At 38.8% G+C, this 21,789-nt stretch overlaps 1 protein-coding gene across 3 annotated transcripts; it reads left to right on the top strand.

Moving 5' to 3' along the window:
- The first annotated feature begins 843 nt into the window (after window positions 1–843).
- mkrn1 (makorin, ring finger protein, 1) lies at window positions 844–20,580 on the top strand. 3 transcript variants are annotated; one of them, XM_015352786.2, is made up of 8 exons: window positions 897–1,027; window positions 7,468–7,596; window positions 14,819–14,973; window positions 16,250–16,470; window positions 17,364–17,578; window positions 18,674–18,784; window positions 19,684–19,828; window positions 20,105–20,580. In XM_015352786.2, the coding sequence occupies exons 1-8, from the start codon at window positions 951–953 to the stop codon at window positions 20,315–20,317; spliced, it is 1,266 nt and encodes a 421-aa protein (XP_015208272.1). In that variant the 5' UTR covers window positions 897–950; the 3' UTR covers window positions 20,318–20,580. The 3 variants fall into 3 exon arrangements, with proteins under 3 accessions (XP_015208273.1, XP_015208272.1, XP_006633563.1); XM_006633500.3 differs by having other exon boundaries at window positions 903–1,027; window positions 14,819–15,033; XM_015352787.2 differs by lacking the exon at window positions 7,468–7,596 and having other exon boundaries at window positions 844–1,027; window positions 14,819–15,033.
- The last annotated feature ends 1,209 nt before the right edge of the window (window positions 20,581–21,789 follow it).

The raw sequence follows: 21,789 nt of genomic DNA, 5'->3' as shown, positions 1-21,789 counted from the left end.
AGTACTGTGCATTGTATTATTGTTTTTTAGGTAAATATCTTGGTTTGGGAGTGAGTTTTAATCATTTATATAGAGTGATTAAATTGTTTCTGTTGGAGAAAACCAGAGCATCCAGAGGAAACCCATGTGAATATGTGCTCTGGTTTTCTTCCATAGTCCAGAGATAACTGGTAGGTTAATTAGCTTGTGGATAAATCAGCTCTGGTGTGAGTGTCACTGCATCCTCAGGAATAATATAAAAAAATATCCCTACTTGAGGAGTTGATTGTGTGCAGATAGCTAGGTGTCGTGGGTCACTGTCCCTCTTACACTTGTCGTTTGTCTTTCCTATCAGGTCTTCTGCTCCAGGTCCAGTCTACTGTGTCTAGTCAAACAGCGTTACTCAATCAGCGAGCATTCTCACCTGCAATGCATTTTGTGCTACAGGGCAGGAAGGCCACAAAGGAAATGGGAATCAGACACCATAGAGTAAAACACACACATAGCATTATCTGCCAAAAGCACTGGGTAAGATATGCAAAAACTAAACATATCCCCCAAACTGTCTTAGACCCACCTTTGTCACCCTTTGACAACTACAGTTTAACAACAATAAACAAAGAAAAAGAATAACGATAAAGTACAAAATTCTTGTACCTGCTACTTTTTCCTACAGTTATATCTATCACTGTCTGTTAATAGGTTAACTATTAGCCGCTTTGCAGCGTGGGCTAAACAGTGTGGCTTTGGTGTTTTTTTTGTACAACTAACAGTTCCTTATCGTTTTTTTGTTCGTGTTTCTCTGGACTGCACAAGTATCATGCATTCTCCGAGAGCCCCCCGGAGCTCCACCTCCTCTCCCGAAGCCGAGATCGGAGGATCTGACTCCAGGCAGTCGGCTTTCCGAAGACCTCCGATCGTGAGCGCGGCTCGCCGGAAGATCCGGCTTCAGAGCTTCAAGATAAACAGTAATGGCGGAGGCAGCGGCGGCATCAACAGCGGCTCCAGCAATAACAGGAGGAGGCTGGACGAAGCACGTCATCTGCAGGTGAATTAAACTAAATAATGAAAAATTGTGATAGAATTGTATGTGTTTTACGGAGTGCAGGATAAGTGGCATCAAAAACTTTAGCAAAACACGGATGACAGCGATACGTTTGAGTAGTGTTCATTGTTTGTGACTCGTAACGGCTGTCTCCCGCACTTGCAAGTAAACAGAGAGGGTATGTGTTAGCAAAACAATAGGCTACAGTTTTCAAGGCTGTCGACTACATTTTGCAAGAATACTTCATGAAGACAGCAGAATCGGTTAATGATATTGCGTTTTCTTGGTCTACCGAAGGCAAATGTGATACGAAATGCAAAACATGATTCTTCACTTGGCTGTACATTAAGAAGTACAGGAAAGCTCAAAGCCGACAGAGATTATTTAATTACATCCTTTTTTTGTGTATCGCATTGGGAAGGTGGACAGGGTCAGTTGTTTATAGCGATCAGGAAATACTGGCTTGACTTTGTACTAGCTGGGAATACAGTAAAAATGTATCGCGTTTAGTCCTAAAAAAAGAAAAGGATAATAACAAGCTAATTGCATTATCTAATTTAGCAGTTTTGTACACAGCTAATCTTTGCCGCGATGGTTTCTTTAACCGATTAATCTGGTCAGTGTGAATGTTATGGAGAACAAAACCCAGGTGCTTTGTTTTGAAAACCTTAGGTTTTGAGCATATTGTGTAAGTAGTTCATTTATAAGGTGAGCAGTTATGGATAAAGGACTTGAAAACACTGTATGCCCACAGTTACAAAGATGGATGTATTTGGCAAAATTTATATTTTAAATATGTAGCCATAGCTCCTTAAGGACAAAAAACTTAATGGTGCTAATCACTGTGGGGGGACCTAAGTATTAATTCTTTCACCTTTTCAGTTTTATCTTTCTTGACACTTGAGTCATTTCTTCTTAAGACATTGAACAAAGCATAGCTTTACATTGCCCCTTTAGTCAAGCTTCAGTGGGTTACTTAGGCTTTACATTTTGTCACATGAAGGTGATTCTTTAACACAAATAATAGGTTATTTGTATTTATATAGTGCTTTTATTCGTGAAGGATCTCGAACTGTTTTACATTTAGGAGGGAATGGACTTCATCCACCGTTCCAGAGCAGCACCCATTATGTATTTACCAGCCTCACTACTCAGCCTATCGCAGAAAGTGAGAAATTGCCTCACCATTTTAATGTAAGGAGATTTCTGAATGCTGCCGATTAAATTGGCATCGACAGAAAGTATCTTGAGCCCCGAGCTTTCAGGAGACCCGTGTTTGGACATTGGTCGATTGCTCATGGATCTCCGTGATTCCTTGCTGTAGAAAAGCAGTTGAGAAACTTCTTGTAACCAAGACCGTGATTATGGCCTCATGGTCATTTTCAGGAAAAGCTGTTTTTTTTATTTATTTGGGTAGCCTGATTTCTCATGTTGCTCTGCCGTTTTAGGAAAAAAAGCAAGCAAAATATTTAATGTAAAGTTAATACATCCATTTTCAGATTAGCCATGAACCAGGTTCCTGTGCTGAATTTTATCACTTTGTCCCATAAAGTTATTGACCTACCGTAATATTTCACAGTGCTCTGTAATGGGTAGGTGATGATAATAATCTGCCAACAGAGGAAAATAAGACTCCAGTGTGTAGCTTTACCGACTAGATTTAAACAAGCTGAAGCTAAATTAATTTGCATTGGAACAATATATCTAGCTTTAATGATGGAATTCCAGTGTTTAAATTATGGTTGTTGTTTCTGTGTGTAAATATAGGTATTTTGTCAATTATGAGTAGTTTTTTTCATGTTGAAATCATGTTCTAGTTTTAAGGATGGAGGTCTACCTCAGTGACTGGATTTGTTGGTCTTTTTGCAGATTGTCCTAATTGCACTCTAGCTTGTTAATGAATTTGCTTCATAATGAGTTACAGCATTTTCTATTTGCTTTTGGGATTTTTCTGGAGCGAGGCAATTACTTAGTATTAGCGTTTTCAAAATTTTGCTTCGTGGATATGGATAATGTTGGATTTGTTTCACTATATAATCCTGAGGGAATACATCCAGTTGTGTGAGGAAAACAAGTGATATTTAATGCAAAAACAAATTCTGTCTTTTCCGTGTTAGCACTTTGTAGCCTTCTTTCAGCTGATCTCGAGAATAGTGGATCTGGCCCGGTTAGAGATTTTTAAGGAAAATGGAGTTTCAGCTCTGAATTGGTTCTTCCCACCTCTCTAGAATGTATATTGTCCTATGAGGACCACAGCTTCAACTGCTTGGCCATTAAAAAATCCTATTGCATTGGTTGTAAGGATGTTGACCCTGGTGTCTTGAATATTTTCCAGTTTGGATTTGCACAATCTGCCCTTCCCAATGCCCTCATTAATACTTCTGACGTCATCTCTTCCTTTCCCCTATCATCTGGTGTGTAGTGGGTCTGCTGTGTGTTTTGGCTGTTTCACCCACACGGGTGCTCCATTGCAGTAGTGGATGAAGCAAGTGGATCCTTTGGGCTGACGAGCACTATGCAAATGCAAAGAGCATGAAGGACCACCTGTATTTGTGGACCTGCACTGTTAGCTATATGATCCTGCCCAGAGTCCTTCATCAGCCATTCCTATCACAGCACAGTACAGCTCCTATGCAGAGTTGTCAATAATTATAATTGCTTTGTTGTAAAAATGCATGTCAAGAGGGCCTGACTTCAGCAATAATAAATTGCTAGTGTAATATGTTTTAGCTCGGCTACCTTAGGGAAGCTGACATTCAATGCATAGGAATAGAGATTTATTCCACACTGAAAAGATTTTGGCTGTGGAGTGTTTCACAGGTGACTTTAAATACATGTCACTATCCCTGGTTTTGTTCACCAGCTTCTTATTTAATTTTTTTTGATTACATTGTTAAATGGGCGTGTACAGTTAGAGCTGAAGTTAGGATAGCTAGTTGCAAACAAAAGTATTAGCATCCTGCATTTAAAATCACGGTCATTCAGTATTTAAGCTGTTGATTAGACTGTGTTCCCATCCACCCTGAATCAGAGAAGTATCTGCATTTTTCCTGTAGCCCTATAAATGATAAGAGAAATTGTGCTTGTAGCAACACGTTTTTTGACTAAAACAGAAAGGATGTCTTGTTACAGTTATTGAATTGTGTGCTTATCTGATTTAAGTATGGTCAGTGATCATCAAGTGTGGCCATTAACAGTGACAGTTTTATCAGCAAATCTTAAATGGTGGCCCAGACACCATTCTTCAAAGCCAAATCTAGAATATTAATGCTTTTCCAACATATCAGATTTAGTCCAGTAATATACTCGAAAATCGATTCAAGCCTTTGCCTTGTCCACATATGCAAAATGGAAAAAAAAGTGAACCTAGAGAGGCAAAACATGCACTTAAGCAGCATTTTAAGCTGCATTTAAAGTTAGAACCCTAGAAAGCTCTGGGACAGCATGAAGTGAGTGATGGGAATGTCCTTAATCAGGGAACTGTTAGCAACTGAGATTGAGCTTCAGTTTTCAAACAAACTAAATGTTTGTTTTTTACCAGGTACGATAAAGCAGACACCTCTGATAAATGTTTTAGTGTTGTTAAGTAATTTTCACATAACAGTTCTGACAGGGTTATCTTTAGTGTAGGCTAGATCGCAAATATTTATTTTGGTGTACAAATGTGTGTAAGGCAACTGGTCCTGGTAACATTAGTGCAATTAATTTGAAGTTCTGTGCAAAAGAAGTAGATCCACCGTGGGCACCAATTTTCCAGATGTCTGTAGGCATGTACATTATTCCTGTAGTATGGAAAATCTATATTATACTCCTTCCTGTGAAAACCTGTCTTAATCAAAGATACTGATGATTTCAACCTTATCTTTCTTTGATGAGTGCTAATGACCCCAGTCTATGTCTGAACAGTTAATTTGGCTGCATGGTGTGACCAGCATTTCTGGATTTTAAATGTTTTTTTAAGAAGGGAAGAGATGGTTGGTCTTTGGTCTTGAACAGGATGGATATCCTTCCACAGTCTTAATTCATAATGGGTTCATTAAGCAAGTTACATACTATAAATATCTGGGAATATACATAGATACTAATCTGGCTTGGAAGGCACTGCATGGCTTAATTTGTAATAAGGTTATCTACTTTGCAGTTTTTGGGCTATGGGTGCTAATAGTTAGATTCTGTCCCCTTTTCAGTTCTCTAGTATGAAGTGTCATGCAGTATGGAATAGCTGTCTGGTATAACAGTCTTCCTGTGTGACAAAAGGCCAAGATGTCCTGACGGGGGATGTGTTCTAAGTTATAATTATCGTGATTATAATTTTCCTCGATATAATTTTAACAAAAGTTCGATAAATGTTCGATATGTTTATGCTTTGCGCAAAAATACAAAATACTGCGCAAGTGCGCGTGCGTGTTGCAGACCGTTGTTGTGTTCTTCAAATAAAGAGTTGTTTAATTTACCAATTAACTGTCTGGTTTCTTCAACTTTCAGCCAGGAGAAAAAAATCTTCCTTTAAACTTGAAAGAAATAATGATTTGACATTTATCGTGATAATTATCGATATCGACTGAGATGAACATTTTTATCGTGATAATGTTTTTGGCCATATCGCCCAGCCCTAGTTCTAAGATAGGGGGGCAGCCACTTGAGCAGACCTTTCACACTGCCTACATTAGGAGTATGTGGAGATGAGCTGTTAGTATCTCCTCTGATCCTTCACATATTCTGCATTGAAGAAGATCAACTCATCCCTTCGTACAGACATCTTAGAGTCCCACAATGCAGACTTAATAAAATGAGGGTTTACTGTATCCCACATTCAAATCATTCAGTCAATAAATTTGTATTGCTTATAGGCAAGTGCAGTCAGTAGTTGTGTGTGAAATGAAGGGGTTATTGTGCAATTATAGAGGTGTAGGGAGATTGTGGGCGGAGTAACCATACAAGTTCTGGACATATGTCTTGATTCCTGTAAAGAGTGGTGTGATGATTATGTATTTTATAAAATGTTTAATGTTTCTTTTGACTGTTTTTTTTTTGTTTCTCTATGCAAAACATGACTGCTTGGATGCAAAACAAATTTCTGAGAAATCAGACAAAGCCTAGGCAGTATACAGTAATGTTGGGGGTGTTTTACATTTTGGCCTCTGGTTGTCCAGCCTTTTATGTCAATAATTAGCATATGTTTGGCTTTCTTAGTATCTATCTAACACCTTTTTTGCAGCAATCCACCCAAAGTAATGGATCGGATTCTCCCATTTTCCGATTTGTGGAGAGTATTTGATATGCTAAATGATTTATATTTGCATGAATCTGTTTTGAAGGCATTACACTTTTGCAGTTTTGTCTGAAAGGATCAGATGTGTCAGGAATTTTAAACTTGCTCTTGAAAATGCATATTTATGGATGATGCAAATTTAGGTTAAATCACTGGGCGATCCTAACAACTGAGGAAATTTATTTTTGTCCTTTGAGTCTATTCAAGACCTTTAATTCCAAAGCAGTTTTTTTTTTGTGAAACTGAAAAGGCTAACTGAAAATGAGAAAATAAACCTCTTCTTTGTTGGTTAACTTCAACAAGTGGTATTTTCTCCAGATAACACAGTGCACTGTGTGCAATTTAAATTCTTTTTGAAGTAAGAAATTGGGGTCAGAAAATAAAATAGGGTCAGTCAGAAAAGTGAAATTATTTTAAGTCTGAACCATTCCCAATCTGTTATTTTTAACTCATCCTCTTCAGCTGAAGTCACGTAATTGTTTCATACGGCTTTATCTGTGAGTCAATAAGATGAAAAACTGATTAAGGTTGCCCTGTCAGTCCTAATCTGAATAATTAAGATCCCACTAACCATTTGGAATACTCTGTGTGACAGATAGGCTTAGCCACAAGATTGTCTTCCTTAGCATTGCTAAGAAATGCTTGTTTGGGTTAAGATATTAATAATCACTGAACATTTTTCGTTATATACCGTCTCAGTTTGGACTTGCCTCTTCAGCGGTGCTCCAGCAATTGTGGGCCCGTGCAGGAGAGAATAAAATTGCCCCCGACATCCATTTGACACCTTGCAAACTGCAAAGGAGACGTAGGGCCGACTGGAGAGGTCTGTCACAGTTGAGCAAGATCTGTGGCTGCTGAGATTATTTCTGCCAGTCGTGCGTCGGCGCGTGGGGAATCCCAGTCACAGTGGGCTAGTGACATGACCCGGGCTCAAACTTGTGTTGTCTAGATGGGAGAGCTCGAACCCGTGCTGGTCACACCACTCAGCAGCCCTTAATAAAACATTCCTAGTGGAACTGAAGTACAATTTTTATTTTCTTCTCTTCCTTGGACATTTTTTTTTTTAGATTTTCGTTTTGGCGTTCTTCGTCTTTCAAGACGTTATCACTGCCTCGAAGTAAATGTGCCGTTTGACAAGGTGTGAATTGTGCCCTTTCTTCCTGTGGTTTAGGTATTTCATACATGGGGTTTGCAAAGAAGGGAACAACTGCCGATACTCCCATGATCTCACCAGCAGCAAACCAGCCATGATTTGCAAGTACTTCCAGAAAGGATGCTGCGCTTATGGGGACCGTTGCAGGTAATCATGTTGTTTAACTGATGAGACGGTGTTCTTCGTGGTACACTTCCTTGTGCTTTTCTCAATGGTTTTGGAAAGCCGGCGTCGCACTACATGACTCGACACGTCTTCTAGTCGGAGAGCATATCCGATTTAACGACTGCAGTTGCTGAATCTCGCTGCCTTCTCTGTCCTAGCTGGCGTCGGATTATACGACTAGGAATCGCAGGGGGTGACTAATTACACGATTCCCACACTTTCATCATGGTTCCAAATCTTGGATGGTGCCGCGAAAGTACCGCGAGGTCACCTCATTTTAGCAGCCAATCAACGTGGAGCACACCGGAATAAGAGGGGCACCGCACGAAAGTAAACAACATGGAGAATAAGCATGTAACGCATTTTTTACTTCCACAAGTAAAACATCTTCAAAAATATAATTCTTCTTTATAAATATAGAACAAATTTACAAAATAAAACAGTTAAAAATATAAAACACCTTTAAAACATACTGTAAACAAATTAGTATTGTGCTATTAAGAGTAAAGTAATGGCCATATTATCTCTCAAGTACACATCTGGCTCACTGCCCACCCCTAAGACTTGCGTCTCGCTGTGAGAAAATCAAACCAGTTTGATTTTGTCTTGGCGAGTCGCAGAGGGTCGTAGGGGCTATTAAGAGTGCTATGACTGAATTGCTGGGGCTGTCTCACTACACAACCGAACGGGCGCGTTCTTCGACTCTTTACAACTCGCTGTGATTTTCTTACCATTGTGTAAATGAAGGCTACGAATGGAAATCCTAGTAAAAGTCGTGTAGTGTGACGCCGGAATGTGCTCTGACCCAGCCTAGGTTATTGAATTGAATGGCTAAGCTGCTTTCTTCCACAGTACTACAAAATGCTATCGTTTTGCGAGACAACCCTTTGAATTCCATATATTTTGAATTTTAACGTGCGTAGTGGAGTATATTTTCCCTACTGAAAAGTCGATAGAAGACGATTAATTGTATTGTTATGGAATTTGAGAGGGGTGTCAAGACCTGAAATGAGTTTAGCTCATTTATAAGCAAATTTGTAGGCTTTTTCCTTCAAAAAGTACAGTTTTGACATTTGACTACTTGAAACAATTACAGCAGTTAATATGATAACTGGTTGAAGTACAATATTTGTGTTAAAACAAGTTAATTTGGTCAATGAAAGAAGGGCCTTTTCTAGATAGCTGATCTGACAAATTGAAATAAGCCATAAAATTGTTACAATTAACAGACCTTAAGCATATGGTAGTGTGAGTTTAGTCACTTTCACTCAATTAAAACTTGAGGTGTAATACATTTTTTATAATTTTGTGAATGATTTAAAAGATTTTTTTAAACATACGTTTTTTACAGAGAAGATATAGGACATATAGGCCTAAATGATCAAGTGGTTGTATCCATTTCTAATTTGGAAAACTATGTATATTTATATGACAAAATGAAATTATTTTATCTGAATGGAAAATACTTAAGCAAAATTATATTGCATATTATCACTTATCACTACCACTGAGGGTGGTGTGGTATTTCTGTGGCTAAGGATCTGTGGCTGGAAGGTTGCTGGTTCATACCCCACAGCTGGCAGAGGAATCCTACTCTGTTGGGCTCCTGAGCAAGGCCCTTAACCCCAACTGCTCCAGGGGTGCGCATAAATGGCTGACCCTGCGCTCTGACCCCAAGCTTCTCTCCCTGTCTGTGTGTCTCATGGAGAGCAAGTTGGGGTGTGTGAAAAAACAAATTCCTAATACAAGAAATTATATATGGCCAATAAAGTGATCTGATCTTTCTCTTTCTTTTGGTCTTAACTCGTATGTTTGTTATTCGGAAATACCAACATTTCTGTTGTTGATGTTGTATGTGTGTGTGGTAGGCCAACAACCTACCACACACTGTCAATGAGTACTGTCATGTTGTACCATTGTGTCTAAGAAATTGGGCTGTTATGCCAGCACTGTTGGAAATAATATTGATTGCTTTGTAGTACCCTTTGTTTAGTTGTATTTCACTCTTTCCTAAAGCCCTTTATTAGGTTAACATTTTTGTATACTTTGGAATTCCACACACAAATATTGTTGATGCAAAACATTTTGCTGATATTTCGCATTTTCTCTACATGGATTTTTTGATTATCTTGATTAACGTTACTACTCTTAAATCTGCTATTTCTTACTATGTTTGAATATGGGAAAAATACCTTTGCTCTATTTACAGTGCAGATAAGCTGATTTGATCTAATTCTTCTGCAGTGCTTTAAGGTATTTGTGAAATCAATACAGTCACCACTATCTTGACTCCCAACTATTGAGCTGCTGCTTTCCCTCTTTATCCAGCAGTCAGCCCCTTTTCGGTCTCTCCTTTTATCAAAGACTGGCTGTAGTTCTGAAAAAATAGCAGGACTGGATGATCACTGATCCTTTTTAGGGTCATCTGAACATTAGAAGTCACTGTCATTCATACCAAACGTCAGAGAGTTGACAGTTGAGTATGAGGATTTGTACTGTTTATTCAAATATTAGCTTTTTTCAAAACACACTGTAATTAGAATATAATTTATCCTATGCCTTTTTAATTAGAAAAGTGTTAGTAGCACATTGTAGGAACATAAATGTTTGGTGAATTTGAAACTTTTTTCAGGTTTCAGTATTAGTAAAGAGTTACAGCATCTTGAATGTGCTTGATTACATTCCACTGAAAAGCAGTCGCCAGAATTCAGTTTGATCTGAAGCTCGTTTCATAGAAGGGATTAAGTTCACCTGTTGAGAATAGTCAGATGACTTTCCTTATTCCAGGAGCAGTGCAGTAGGGTCATCATGAAGCCTTTTTCACAGCTGATTTTGGACTAAAAAGAAAGGTCAGTCACTTTGAATTGACCAGGACAGGGTTTTAATAAAGAGTTAAATTGGAGGTCTGAGAATCACTGGAGTTTCTGTATACGTTTGTTTGATTTAAAATGCATGTTGCACTGCTGATTTTTTTTCTTGCTTTGTGTACACTATAGGTAATGTGATGATATGTTGCTAATGTTCCGTGTATGTATTTGCATCTGGATTCAATTTTACAGGTTTGTGGAGCAGCTGTATGAATATACTTGAATATACTCTTCAAATTGTATGATGTATTGTGTTCACGGATATATTTAGGAGCTCGTTTTCATGTCAGGCTTCATAATTTGTATATTTATAGGCCATCTGTAATCGCATTCACACCATACAAGGAGCTTAAACCTCTGTTAATTCTGCCTGACTTTTTCTGTTTTAGGTCTTTGGCGAATGGTTTGCCTGGAGCAGTAGATTAAGCTCCAATGATTTTAACTGCATTCATCTAGGACACACTGCAGTCTGCATAGCAATTGCAGGAAGCTTAAATTTGAAAGTGTTACCGGGTTTGTTTTGCTTATTGGCACTCTCCCCCAGCCTGTCCTTTGTTTTGTTTTTTTCAGTTATGTGAAATTCTGTACAGGTAATATTTGTTGTTACGTTGTACACAAAAGGTGAAGGGTTTCCATTCTTAGGAGGGAATGAGATACATGACTTGTTTTCATATGTTAACAGCTTTTTATTGATGTGTATTTACACTACTGCCATCTGGGAGACGGCTCTGTCCCCAGGTGTAAAAGTAATCACCTCCCCCCCCTTCAGTAATTCTATCAAACAATGTAAAGTGACTCCCTCATCTCCTGTAACACTGTTGTACCATCTCTGGTGGTAATGTTTGTTTTCTTTGTTTTATTGTTGTATTTGACTATGCCAGGAACCAAATTACCCCCAGAGAAGGATAAAGCTTGAATTGAAATGGATTACAAGGTTAACATTGACATTTGTAGGAGCTGAAGGTTGTGGATAACTCAGGGTACTGTAGGATTCAAATCCTGTGTTGTCTTGATGAAACCTTATTTTTAGCACAGTTGGTTTGCAGTCATGGTATAACTATTGCATTTTAAGAGAGAAATGCATTTAACTTCAATTGGTATTTGAGCAAAATGGCTTGTGACGTAGAAACCAAGACAAATGGGCAAAATGTGAAAATAAGTATTTAAGTATCTTTCTATAGAGACGTCTAGTTTCTCCTTTTCTGTTCCAGAGAGGAGAGAAAACAGTAGAGATCTAAATCTGCAGTGTGATTCTGACATTTGACTTTTCTCTTGTTACACAGTGTTGGACACAGATTGCTGTGCTACTAAAGTTAAACTACACTCTGAAAATGAGAACTAAAGAACGTTATTCCCTCCCTTTTTAAAGATTAACGTTTTATTTCTTCCCTTGTCTGGAGACTTTTACATTGGCGGGGGGGAACTAGAAAAATAATTGAATCTCATCTTCTTATAAGAACATGAGATGTATTTTAAAAACTTTTTGAGTTGCACAAACATGTTTTGGGGTATTTATATAAATACAATGACATTTCCTGCAGGTAAAAAAAGTAGAGTATGATGGCATAAGTGCAAAGGTGTTACTTCGGGTTTGGAGATATTGAGGTGAAACATTCAGGAAATGAATGGCCAAATCAATTAGCAACTAGGGCTCAAATGGTTAGAATGGTCTTTTTAACATATGAAGGTACATTGAAAGGGAATATTCAATAAAGCCAATTCTTAGTATACACTGGGAACAAGTAGAGGGGAATGTCATCTAGTGTGCCCTGCATCTTTTCTATAACTCCATTTGCAATCCTCTTGTCCCAAGAGTATAGAATGTGCAGGACTCAAATCTTTTTTTACTTGCCATTTTATTTTTGGTTGCAAGCGTCAGTGCTCCTGATGATAGAACGGCTTGGTGGTGCAGTGCCACCTCCACGCCACTGGGGTCACGTGCCGGGATTCTAATAGAGCAGATTATAATGGTGTCCATGGCTGGTTTGTGTTATTTCACATGCAAAATCAAGATCCAGCTAATACTAGAGCAGTACATTGACGTAATTAGACAGGTGAGTAATGTAAGAGAACTTATTGGGGTGAAATGACAATAAACAAATTAAAAAAAAAAGTCTTTAGTACGCTTTTCCCTTTTTTTGAGGTAGAAAAGTTAATTTCTCTTCTCTAGGTTAAAAAAGGGGGGACAGCAGATGCTCTAAAATTAATACAACAATAAAATCACATCTGGTTGCCTAAAAGAGGGGATTTTACATGTTTCCTCTCTGGAGCGGAGAAGGTGTTCATGGTGTCTCCCTCAAGGTTCTCAGTCAGTGCCCTCTAGTTGCCATCCTGTCTTTCTCTTCTCTTGCACAAGGCATGACTGGGTTTATATATCCCAAATTATGCTATCCACTTCACCTATTAAAGCCCGACAGCAGTGCTGAGATGTATTAGGCATGAGAGACAAAATGGTACAATTGACACAATTGGTAGCTTACGAAGCGAAGCAGAGATTAGAATATTCAAAAATAAGAAAAAGAATGGTATAGAGATTTGAAGTGGAAATGAAAGAGAATTGGTATTGTAAGTTAGAAGCAAAAGGTCTTACAGTCAATTATTCCTGAATCTGTAGGAAATGAATTCTGTCTGTATTCAAATACCAAAAGAAGTGAGATGACCTAGCCAAGATAGTTATATTATAAATAGTTTGGTTTCCCCCCTTTTGAATCAGTGTATACAGTTGCAAGAAAAAGCTGCGGAACCCTTTGGAATTACCTGGATTTCTGCATTTATTACTCATAACAATGTGGTCTGATCTTCATCGAAGTCACAATAATAGATAGACACAATCTGCTTATACTAATAACACACAATTGTAGTTCGTCTCGTCAATATTGAACACATCATTTAAACGCTTTTTCCAGCCTGGACTGTGAATATGTGAACCCTTTTATTTAGTAACTGGTAGAACCTCCTTTAGCAGCAATAACCTCCAACAAACATTTCCTGTAGCTGCTGATGAGGCTTGCGTAATGGTGAGGAGGAATTTTAGACCATTCCTCCTTAAACTGTTTCAGTTCATTGATATGCCTGGGGTTCCTTGGGTGAACAGCTCTCTTCAGGTTATGGCACAGCATCTCAATTGGGTTGAGACCGTTCCCTCTATGATAGCAAGCTTTCCAGGCCCTGAGGCAGCAAGGCAGCCCCAAACCATGATGCTCCTTCCAACATGCTTCATGGTTGAGATGAGGTTTTGGTGTTGTTGTGCAGTGATTTTTCCCCCTCTAAACATAGTGCAGCAATGTGTTTTTTGGGGAGGAGTGGTTTCCTCTGTGGTGTCCTTCTGTTAACACCATTCTTGTTCAGTGTTATTCTTATAGTGGACACATGAACAGAGACTTTGGCAAGTTCACGAGATTCCTGTATAATTGTTTGTGTGTAATTAGTTTAAGCAGATTGTGTTTGGCTCTTATTGTGACTTAGTTGAAGATCAGATCACATTTTTATGAGTAATTCATGCAGAAATCCAGGTAATTCCAAAGGGTTCAGAAACATTTTCTCGCAAATTTATATATATATATAGTGTATATATATGTCTTTTTGGGTAGGCTGAGTGTATATATTTATATAGTGTATATATGTATTTATATTTAATGAATATGAGGTGTGTTTTAAATTCACATCTGGGTGAGTAAGAGCCAGTGTCCAAAGGCAGAAGCATTAATGGGCTTAGCTGTGTAAGAAATATGCATTGCATAGGGAGTGTTTAATAATAATAATTGCTTAAACTTACGTAGCTCTCCACTCAAAGCGCTTTACAGGTAATTGGGACTTCCCTCCACCACCAATGTGCAGCAACACCTGGATGATGACAGCAGCCATAGTGCGCCAAAATGCTCCCCACACATCACCTTTTAGTGGGGAGGAGAACAGAATAATGAAGCCAATTCATAGAGAGGGATTATTAGGAGGCCATGAATGGTAAAGGCCAATGGGAAATTTAACCAGGACACCATGCTTACAACCCTACTCTTTTCGAGAAATGCCCTGGGATTTTTAATGACAACAGAGTCAGGACCTTGGTTTTACGTCTCCCCCGAAGGACGGCGCCTTTTTACAGCATAGTGTCCCCATCACTATACTGGGGCATTAAGACCCACATAGTCCGTGGGGTACGAGCGCCCCCTGCTGGCCCCATTAACACCTCTTCCAGCAGCAACCTTAGTTTTTCCCAGGAGGTCTCCCATCCAGGTACTGACCAGGCTCACACCCACTGACCTTCAGTGGGTTGCCAGTTGTGAGTTGCAGGGTGATATGGCTGCTGGTTTATTTGTGTATGTTCTTTTGCTGCATAGGTATGACCACACAAAACCACCCAAGCAGGAAAGCCTGGATGGCCCCAAGCCAATGATGCCACTGAATTTCATCACCTCCTCTGACAGCACCTCGGATACAAAGTCCAGTGGACCCAGCGGTAGAGCTGAAGGTGTGGAGCACCCACACGGCTCAGGTGCTGTAGACTGGGTCAATGCCGCCGAGTTTGTGCCAGGGCAGCCGTACTGTGGGCGTGGTGAGTTGATTGGTTTTAAACTCAGAATCCGGGTGACTGAATGGTAAAAGGGAGTGAAGATCCAGCTCTTGCCAGTAGTGCCTTGAAAAGTTTAATTTTCAGTTCTCCTTTTTGTGGTGTGTCATTGTTATTGTTTATCACAAATTGAGTAAATTCTCATTCATTTAGTGTGGCCTTGCTTTTTCAGGTCTCGCACTCAGCTCAGTTTTGTTGAATTTGGTTGAATATGTTCTTCATCGCATTTCCACCCGATCTGGATTTGAGAACAGCCTTTGTCTTGGCTCACGGCAGCCACCTGTGTGGGTTGTGCACAAGGCAAATAAAAGTGTGTAGATTGGCTCAACGGGTGGGCGGGTCAGAAGAGCACTTCATCTTTTTTTTTCTTTGACATGCATCGAGCTCTGCAAGAATGTGTAGGAAGAGAATGATGTCCTTCAGTGAGGGCGCCATGAGCCAGCCGGTATGCTGGAAATTGCAGAAACTGGTGTTTCCATGGAGCTGCGAGAGCTTGGCTGATTAATCCCAGACATGGTTATCTATTGGAATGCTCCATTCTTTCATGTCTGGGTGTCTGGATCGGAGACCTCCTGCGCTTGGAGCAAGTGCCTTTACTAGTTGAGCAACTCGGGAGCCAAATGACTAGTGCTTTTGTGTAAATGAGAAGAAAAAAAAATTGGTAATACACCGGACATAGTGACACTCTTTTAATAATGTTTTGCTAATTTTTCATTTAAAACTGATGCTCAAAGAAGGGTGGATGTAAAACTAGGTATCAAAATATCTAAATGGCAACACGTTGGTTGCAAGGCTAATTTTTTTTTTAGTTGGATTAAAAAACATCCAAAACACCACTTAAAATGGATATTCGGGCATTTAAAAGGGGAATGGTTGCAATATCTGGCCCCGAAGAACATTTTTCAGCTTTGATATTTCTGACTCATCCTGTTAGTTTCACTGCATTTATCTGGCATGAAATGTATTGACATATGTTTACTGTGCACATTTTACTTTTATTGTGGTTTGAAATTCACCCACCAATGCTCATTCTTTCTAACCCTGAAATGTAAAAATAGCCTTGCAGTTCCCCATTAAAGCAAGCAGGTGGGACCTTCAGACTTGCGAATGGAGGAGGCAGCTGTAGGGTTTTCAGTGGGAGTGTCAGGTAGGCTCTAGGCAGAATGTATGTGAAATCTGTTGATGCTCTGTGCTTCTGCAGCTGAGCCTGTGCTGGCGGAGGGTCCAGGGCCAGTGATTGAGGAAGAGTATGAGAAGGAGCAGGCGGACAAGGAGCTGAAGAAACAGCTGTGTCCATATGCGGCTGTTGGGGAGTGTCGATACGGGGTGAACTGTGCCTATCTCCATGGGGACGCCTGTGATATGTGTGGTCTGCAAGTCCTCCACCCCTCCGACTCCACTCAGAGATCGCAGCACATCAAAGCAAGTTCTGTTTTGCACCCTTGCTCGTCGGATGTAGCAACATGTATTGCATTGGACTTTCAATTTTGGCTGTTATGGCTGAAAAGAATTTTGGTCAAAAGACATTTTTGGTCACTCCAGAAAATTTAGAGGCCATGAACAAAGTCAGTGTTTTGTCATTCAAAAAAAATTTGGGTATTTTAAAACAAGGGTTTGAATAAAAGTTACAAGCTGTGTAAGTCTTAGGGACAGTTTCATATTTGATTAGTGCTACTTTTTCAGGTACTTCAGTATACAGTAATCCCTTGCTATATGCGAAATTTACATTACACAAATTCCTCCAACCCTATTTTTTCTCATTCTCAAATTTACCATTTGCAGATTTACCTATCATGAGGGTTGTCAGGAATGTAATGGTTGGCAGGGGATTACAGTACCAGACTCTCAGCAGTTTGTTATATGAGTGATAGGAACTGAATGCATTGAATTGAAGTACTACAATTTATAGTGGTTAATAAACAGAAGTTGGGATTGTTTTCCTGCTTGACATGTAAGGCAAAGTAGGAGTATTTGCTTAAGATTGAATAGGTATCTAAAGAAGTTAAAAAAATTAAGTTTAGCTAAAGCCTAAAGCAGATATTTATGCTTCATAAAATACAAACTAACTCTTTTTTAACTCCATTATAGGGTGATGATTAAGAAGAGTAAAACATTGTTGCATTGATCCTACAGTGTTTGCAGTATGTTTTGCAATTTATGTCAAAGCAAAGTAAAAAAAACGTGCCTAACTAAAATCCTGAGTTGAAACCTTTCCTACATGTCTTGCACAGCTGCAGAACTTTGCAGTTCTTCTGAGCGCACAGATTTAGGAGAAGATGAGTTCTAGCAACCTGTTTTGTCCCTGATGCCTCCAGGCCTGTATTGAAGCTCACGAGAAAGACATGGAGATCTCGTTTGCCATCCAGCGCAGTAAGGACATGATGTGTGGGATCTGCATGGAGGTGGTGTACGAGAAGGCCAACCCCAGTGAGCGACGATTTGGAATCCTCTCCAACTGCAACCACTGTTACTGTCTAAAGTGCATCAGAAAGTGGAGAAGCGCCAAGCAGTTTGAGAGCAAGATTATCAAGTAAGGCAGAAACCCTGCAAAAGAGAAGCTACTGTAATTAATGCAAATAATGAGAAAAGATATCAGTGTTTAATCCAGGCTGCTGCTCTTGTTGAAAGTGCACACTTGAACAATCCCAGCAGGCGTCAACATAGAATGAATTTTTCCAGTCTTTGTGACTGCGAGTCTTTTTAAAAGGAAAATATGCTTTTACCTGAAAGCTAGTTTGGCAGGTATGACCTAAGTAAAAGCCATACAGTAATACAAACTAGCATTTTTGTGGTTCAACTTGATATTTAGGACATTTTGTTTACTTTGATAAATCGTACATTTCCACATCTGTTTGATTCCATGTGATATAAAATGCAGTGTCTTCTGAAGTAAAAATGAAATCCATTCTGAGCAGAGGAAAATATCCTGTCATGTTAAATATCCCTTGAAGTCCCTTATTACTTCAGAGATTATCCTGCTTCTATGAATTGTTTGGAGATTAGCATGCCTCTCTCTTGTGTAAATTGATCATGTAGCTGATGCCTGAGTATATGTGCATGGTCTTGCTCTTTAGTATTTTCTCTGTGGTTAGGGTTTCTCATTTGTGTTAACTGCTTTGAAACAGGTTTAGCGATTCTCATGTTGATATGTTCAAAATGCTATTACCCTTTTCCAATATGAACGAACACGCCAAAGTGGTATAAACCATTATTAAATATTAGGTTCCATTTTCTAAGAGTGAGGGACTAATATTTCTTGACAAAAGGTTGCATAGCGTATTGCTGGTGCAATATCTGTTTACATTTATTCTTTTCAAAGTTTTGTTACTGTGCTACACCTGTGGTTCTCATTATCTAATATTGATTTTCTTGCTTCAATAATATTAAATTACATTTGAAAAAGCAACTTATATGATAACACTTTAAATGTAATTTAAAATGACAAAAATAAAAAAGGAATTAACATCTTAAACAGTTCCATGTTTCTAGTCTGTGCTTATAGGCTTAACACAGGGTTAATGTATTAGTGTCCAATAAATGAGAATATTTAGACACCCATTTCTAGATTTTGGTAAATATCAGGATTATTTCTCCAGGTGATGTTATTTGCCCTTGTCTTCCATAGATCCTGCCCTGAATGTCGAATTACATCAAATTTTGTTATCCCGAGTGAATACTGGGTAGAAGACAAAGAAGATAAACAGAAACTTATCCAGAAGTACAAAGATGCAATGAGGTACTACAAGAGGAAGGACCCCATTAGAGTCACATCCTCTCAAGATTGAATTGCTTGACGTGACCTGGCTCTTTACTGAGCCCAAGGGGTCTTTTTGCATGAAATGTTTTCAAGCACTTCCAGATATTTCATAGAACTTTCATCTGCTTGTTACTGCTGAAATCTTTCAGCAGAAAATGATGCATTTATAGTTCTTTATTTTCGAAATGGTGTATGCTTATTAACACATTACCTATAAATACTCATTTGGATATTAGACTGTGAAAGTTAACAGACAAGAGCATAGAGATTTATTGCAGCCTTTCCCCTTAATCATAGGAGGTATGCTAGAGATAATTATCACATTTGAACAGAGCTTAAGAACACAATGTGTTTTTTCTAGTCTGCAGTGGTCAAATTTGCATTTTTTGTGGCTTTACATACTTCAAACCCAGCTTGCTTTAAAAATTAAAAAATCCACTGAGAAGTTGGTGTCCACTGTGTCTTGCGTCTTGTGAATTCCATCATGGGTTGCCGTATACACTTAAGACGTTCCCTTTTTGCGCATTTGTAGTCTGGTATCATCAAACCTTTTTAGTGCAGTAAAATCTGCACGTTTTCTAGGTTTTATCAAGTGAAGCTTCCCAAGTATTTTTAGTTAAAATACCTCATCAAACTTCAATGAAAACCAAGGCTATTCCATCCAAATAGTCACAGTAGTAATTGTGGCAGATGGTACTCTGATTTTTTGGTTACCTCTCATTGTTTCCATGAATGTATCTAAATTGTCAGCAGTACAACATCTATAGAGCACAGTAATTCATCCAGGAACTAAATCAGTTAATTCTACGATTTTGTTTTGAGCTGTCTGAGCAATAACTCAGTGATGGTGGCTTGCCTGTCCTGTCTGTTCACTGTAGCAGCAAGCCGTGCAGGTATTTCGATGAGGGCCGTGGGTCTTGTCCCTTTGGAGGGAACTGTTTCTATAAGCATGCCTACCCCGATGGCCGTCTGGAAGAGCCGCAGCCACAGAGGCGGCAGCTGGGCTCGGCAGGGAGACACCGGGTAAGACTCTTTATGAGCGTCTGGCCATAATTATGGTTTAACAGCAGCTTCTTTCTGCCAGCCAACAGATAAGATGTGTAATCTAATTTTCATTATTTCATTTTGTAGCAATGCTCATTTTATTTTACAATGCACTATATTACAATACAATATATTAGCTTAACTCCCACTTAACATTGTTTGTCTTTTGAGCGGCTTAAGATTTTCTCCACATTGTATAGTGTTCCCATATATTGTTTCAAAACCGCAGTCTTTTTTTTTGTGCCCTTTTTATAGAATCAGAGACGAACGCCTCTTTGGGATATATTTGACGAGCGAGAAAGTACCGACTCCTTTGACAACGAAGATGATGATGTTGTGACCTTTGAGTTGAGTGAGATGCTGCTTATGCTGCTAGCTGCAGGCACTGATGATGAAATCACAGATTCGGAAGATGAGTGGGACTTGTTTCACGAAGAGTTGGACGATTATTATGAGGTTTACCTCTAGCACCCCCCACCCAAACCCTCTCCATCCCCTCTCAAGTACCCAGTATGGACTGTCTTGTGTGAGTGTTGGACAGTAGCTTATTCCCCTGTGTTGTGGCAGTGCCTTTAAGCAGGCCATGAATTAAAAATGCGAACTAAAACAGGTCGGTACACTTGTGCTAAAGCCTTTTCTAGAATCCTGTCCATTCTGTGAGTCTGTCAGTGTCCAGTTACTTTATTGAAAAAACTGATAAAAAACAAAATTAATAAAACTTCTTAATTTAATTCATGGGTGTGGATTTGACTTGTATATCATCTACCCAGGTGTTATAAAGGCTGTGTGTTTCTCTGGATGCACCGTCTTAATTACAACACTGCACTGGTGATGGTTGTGGTATTCCTAAACTTGATCTGTAAAAGAAGGCTTGTAAATTTTTTAGAGCACTGAGTTTGGGTTGGGTTGAATTTAACATGGAATCTTAAAGTAAATTTGAATTGACCTCTTTTCCTGCACTGTGGGAACACACCTTTGTGTTCACAAGTGGGTTTTTAAGTACATTTTCCCCATGTATTATTCTGAGGAAAAACTGAATCACACTATCAAGGAACACCTGTGGTACCTAATAGCAAGTCCCAGCTCAGAACTGAATTGGAAGTAGAATTTTCATTTGGATTTGGATTTTGAGTGCAGAAGCCATGAAACTGGATGTCTGCAACAGTAAGAAATTAGTTTCATTCCATTAAAGATTTGTGGCAGTAAAAAACTAAACAAAACAAATAATCACAAGACTCTTCTCATTTTTCTGTGTTCAGCAACAGTATAAAACGTGTATTTATAAAATATGTTCAGGTTTTTATGATGCAGAATCATTCAACATAAATTGAAGATTAAAGTTTATTTTCATCAAATTATCCCAGGTTTATTGGGTGCATTTTCTTGATCAAACTGCGAATTGATTTTTCAACTCCCTCATGCCCTTTTCAGTCAAAGTTTTACATATTCTTTTGAATGTTCTTTATAAATGTTTAATGTTCTAACACATTTTCTTTCCAGTATTGGCAAAAAAGGGTCAAATCAATTGGCATGTTTCCACAATTGAATTTATCTTATGTATAATTTGCAGCTGCTTCAACAGCTGTGGTAACAGATTTGTTATATATTTCCTTCTGTCTTTTCAGGTATGCCGCAGGGTATTAGAAGTGTGGATTTTGGTATTAGAAGCAAAGTTTAAAAACAGTGTATGTGTTATATCTCAGGATATGTTATCTTTGATGTCAAGCACCAGAACAATAGGTTCTGAATATAAAAGCAGGATCTAAGTTCAATAGTAGTTACAGTGATAAAAGATGGGTTTTGATACCACAGTTTCTTTCTGAAGAAGTTTTAACTTGCTTTACATGCAATGAAGTCAGGTCTTAATTGCAAGTAGAAAATCGTCTGGAAACATTTCAGAATTAAAGAAATTATGAAAGTGTTTCCATCCTGTATTGGTG

Source organism: Lepisosteus oculatus, chromosome 7 (genome assembly GCF_040954835.1).
Source record: "Lepisosteus oculatus isolate fLepOcu1 chromosome 7, fLepOcu1.hap2, whole genome shotgun sequence".
Classification (NCBI taxonomy): domain Eukaryota; kingdom Metazoa; phylum Chordata; class Actinopteri; order Semionotiformes; family Lepisosteidae; genus Lepisosteus; species Lepisosteus oculatus.
Note: the sequence above shows the minus strand (reverse complement) of the source record. Positions and strands in the feature narration are given on the sequence as shown.

What these genes read in the sequence shown, in the direction of transcription:
- mkrn1 (XM_006633500.3), top strand. Translation starts at nt 951, where the DNA reads ATGGCGGAGGCAGCGGCGGCATCAACAGCGGCTCCAGCAATAACAGGA. An exon ending in ACGAAGCACGTCATCTGCAG is followed by an intron (nt 1,028 to 7,467) that starts GTGAATTAAACT and finishes CCTGTGGTTTAG; the next exon opens with GTATTTCATACATGGGGTTT. An exon ending in AGAGATCGCAGCACATCAAA is followed by an intron (nt 16,471 to 17,363) that starts GCAAGTTCTGTT and finishes TGATGCCTCCAG; the next exon opens with GCCTGTATTGAAGCTCACGA.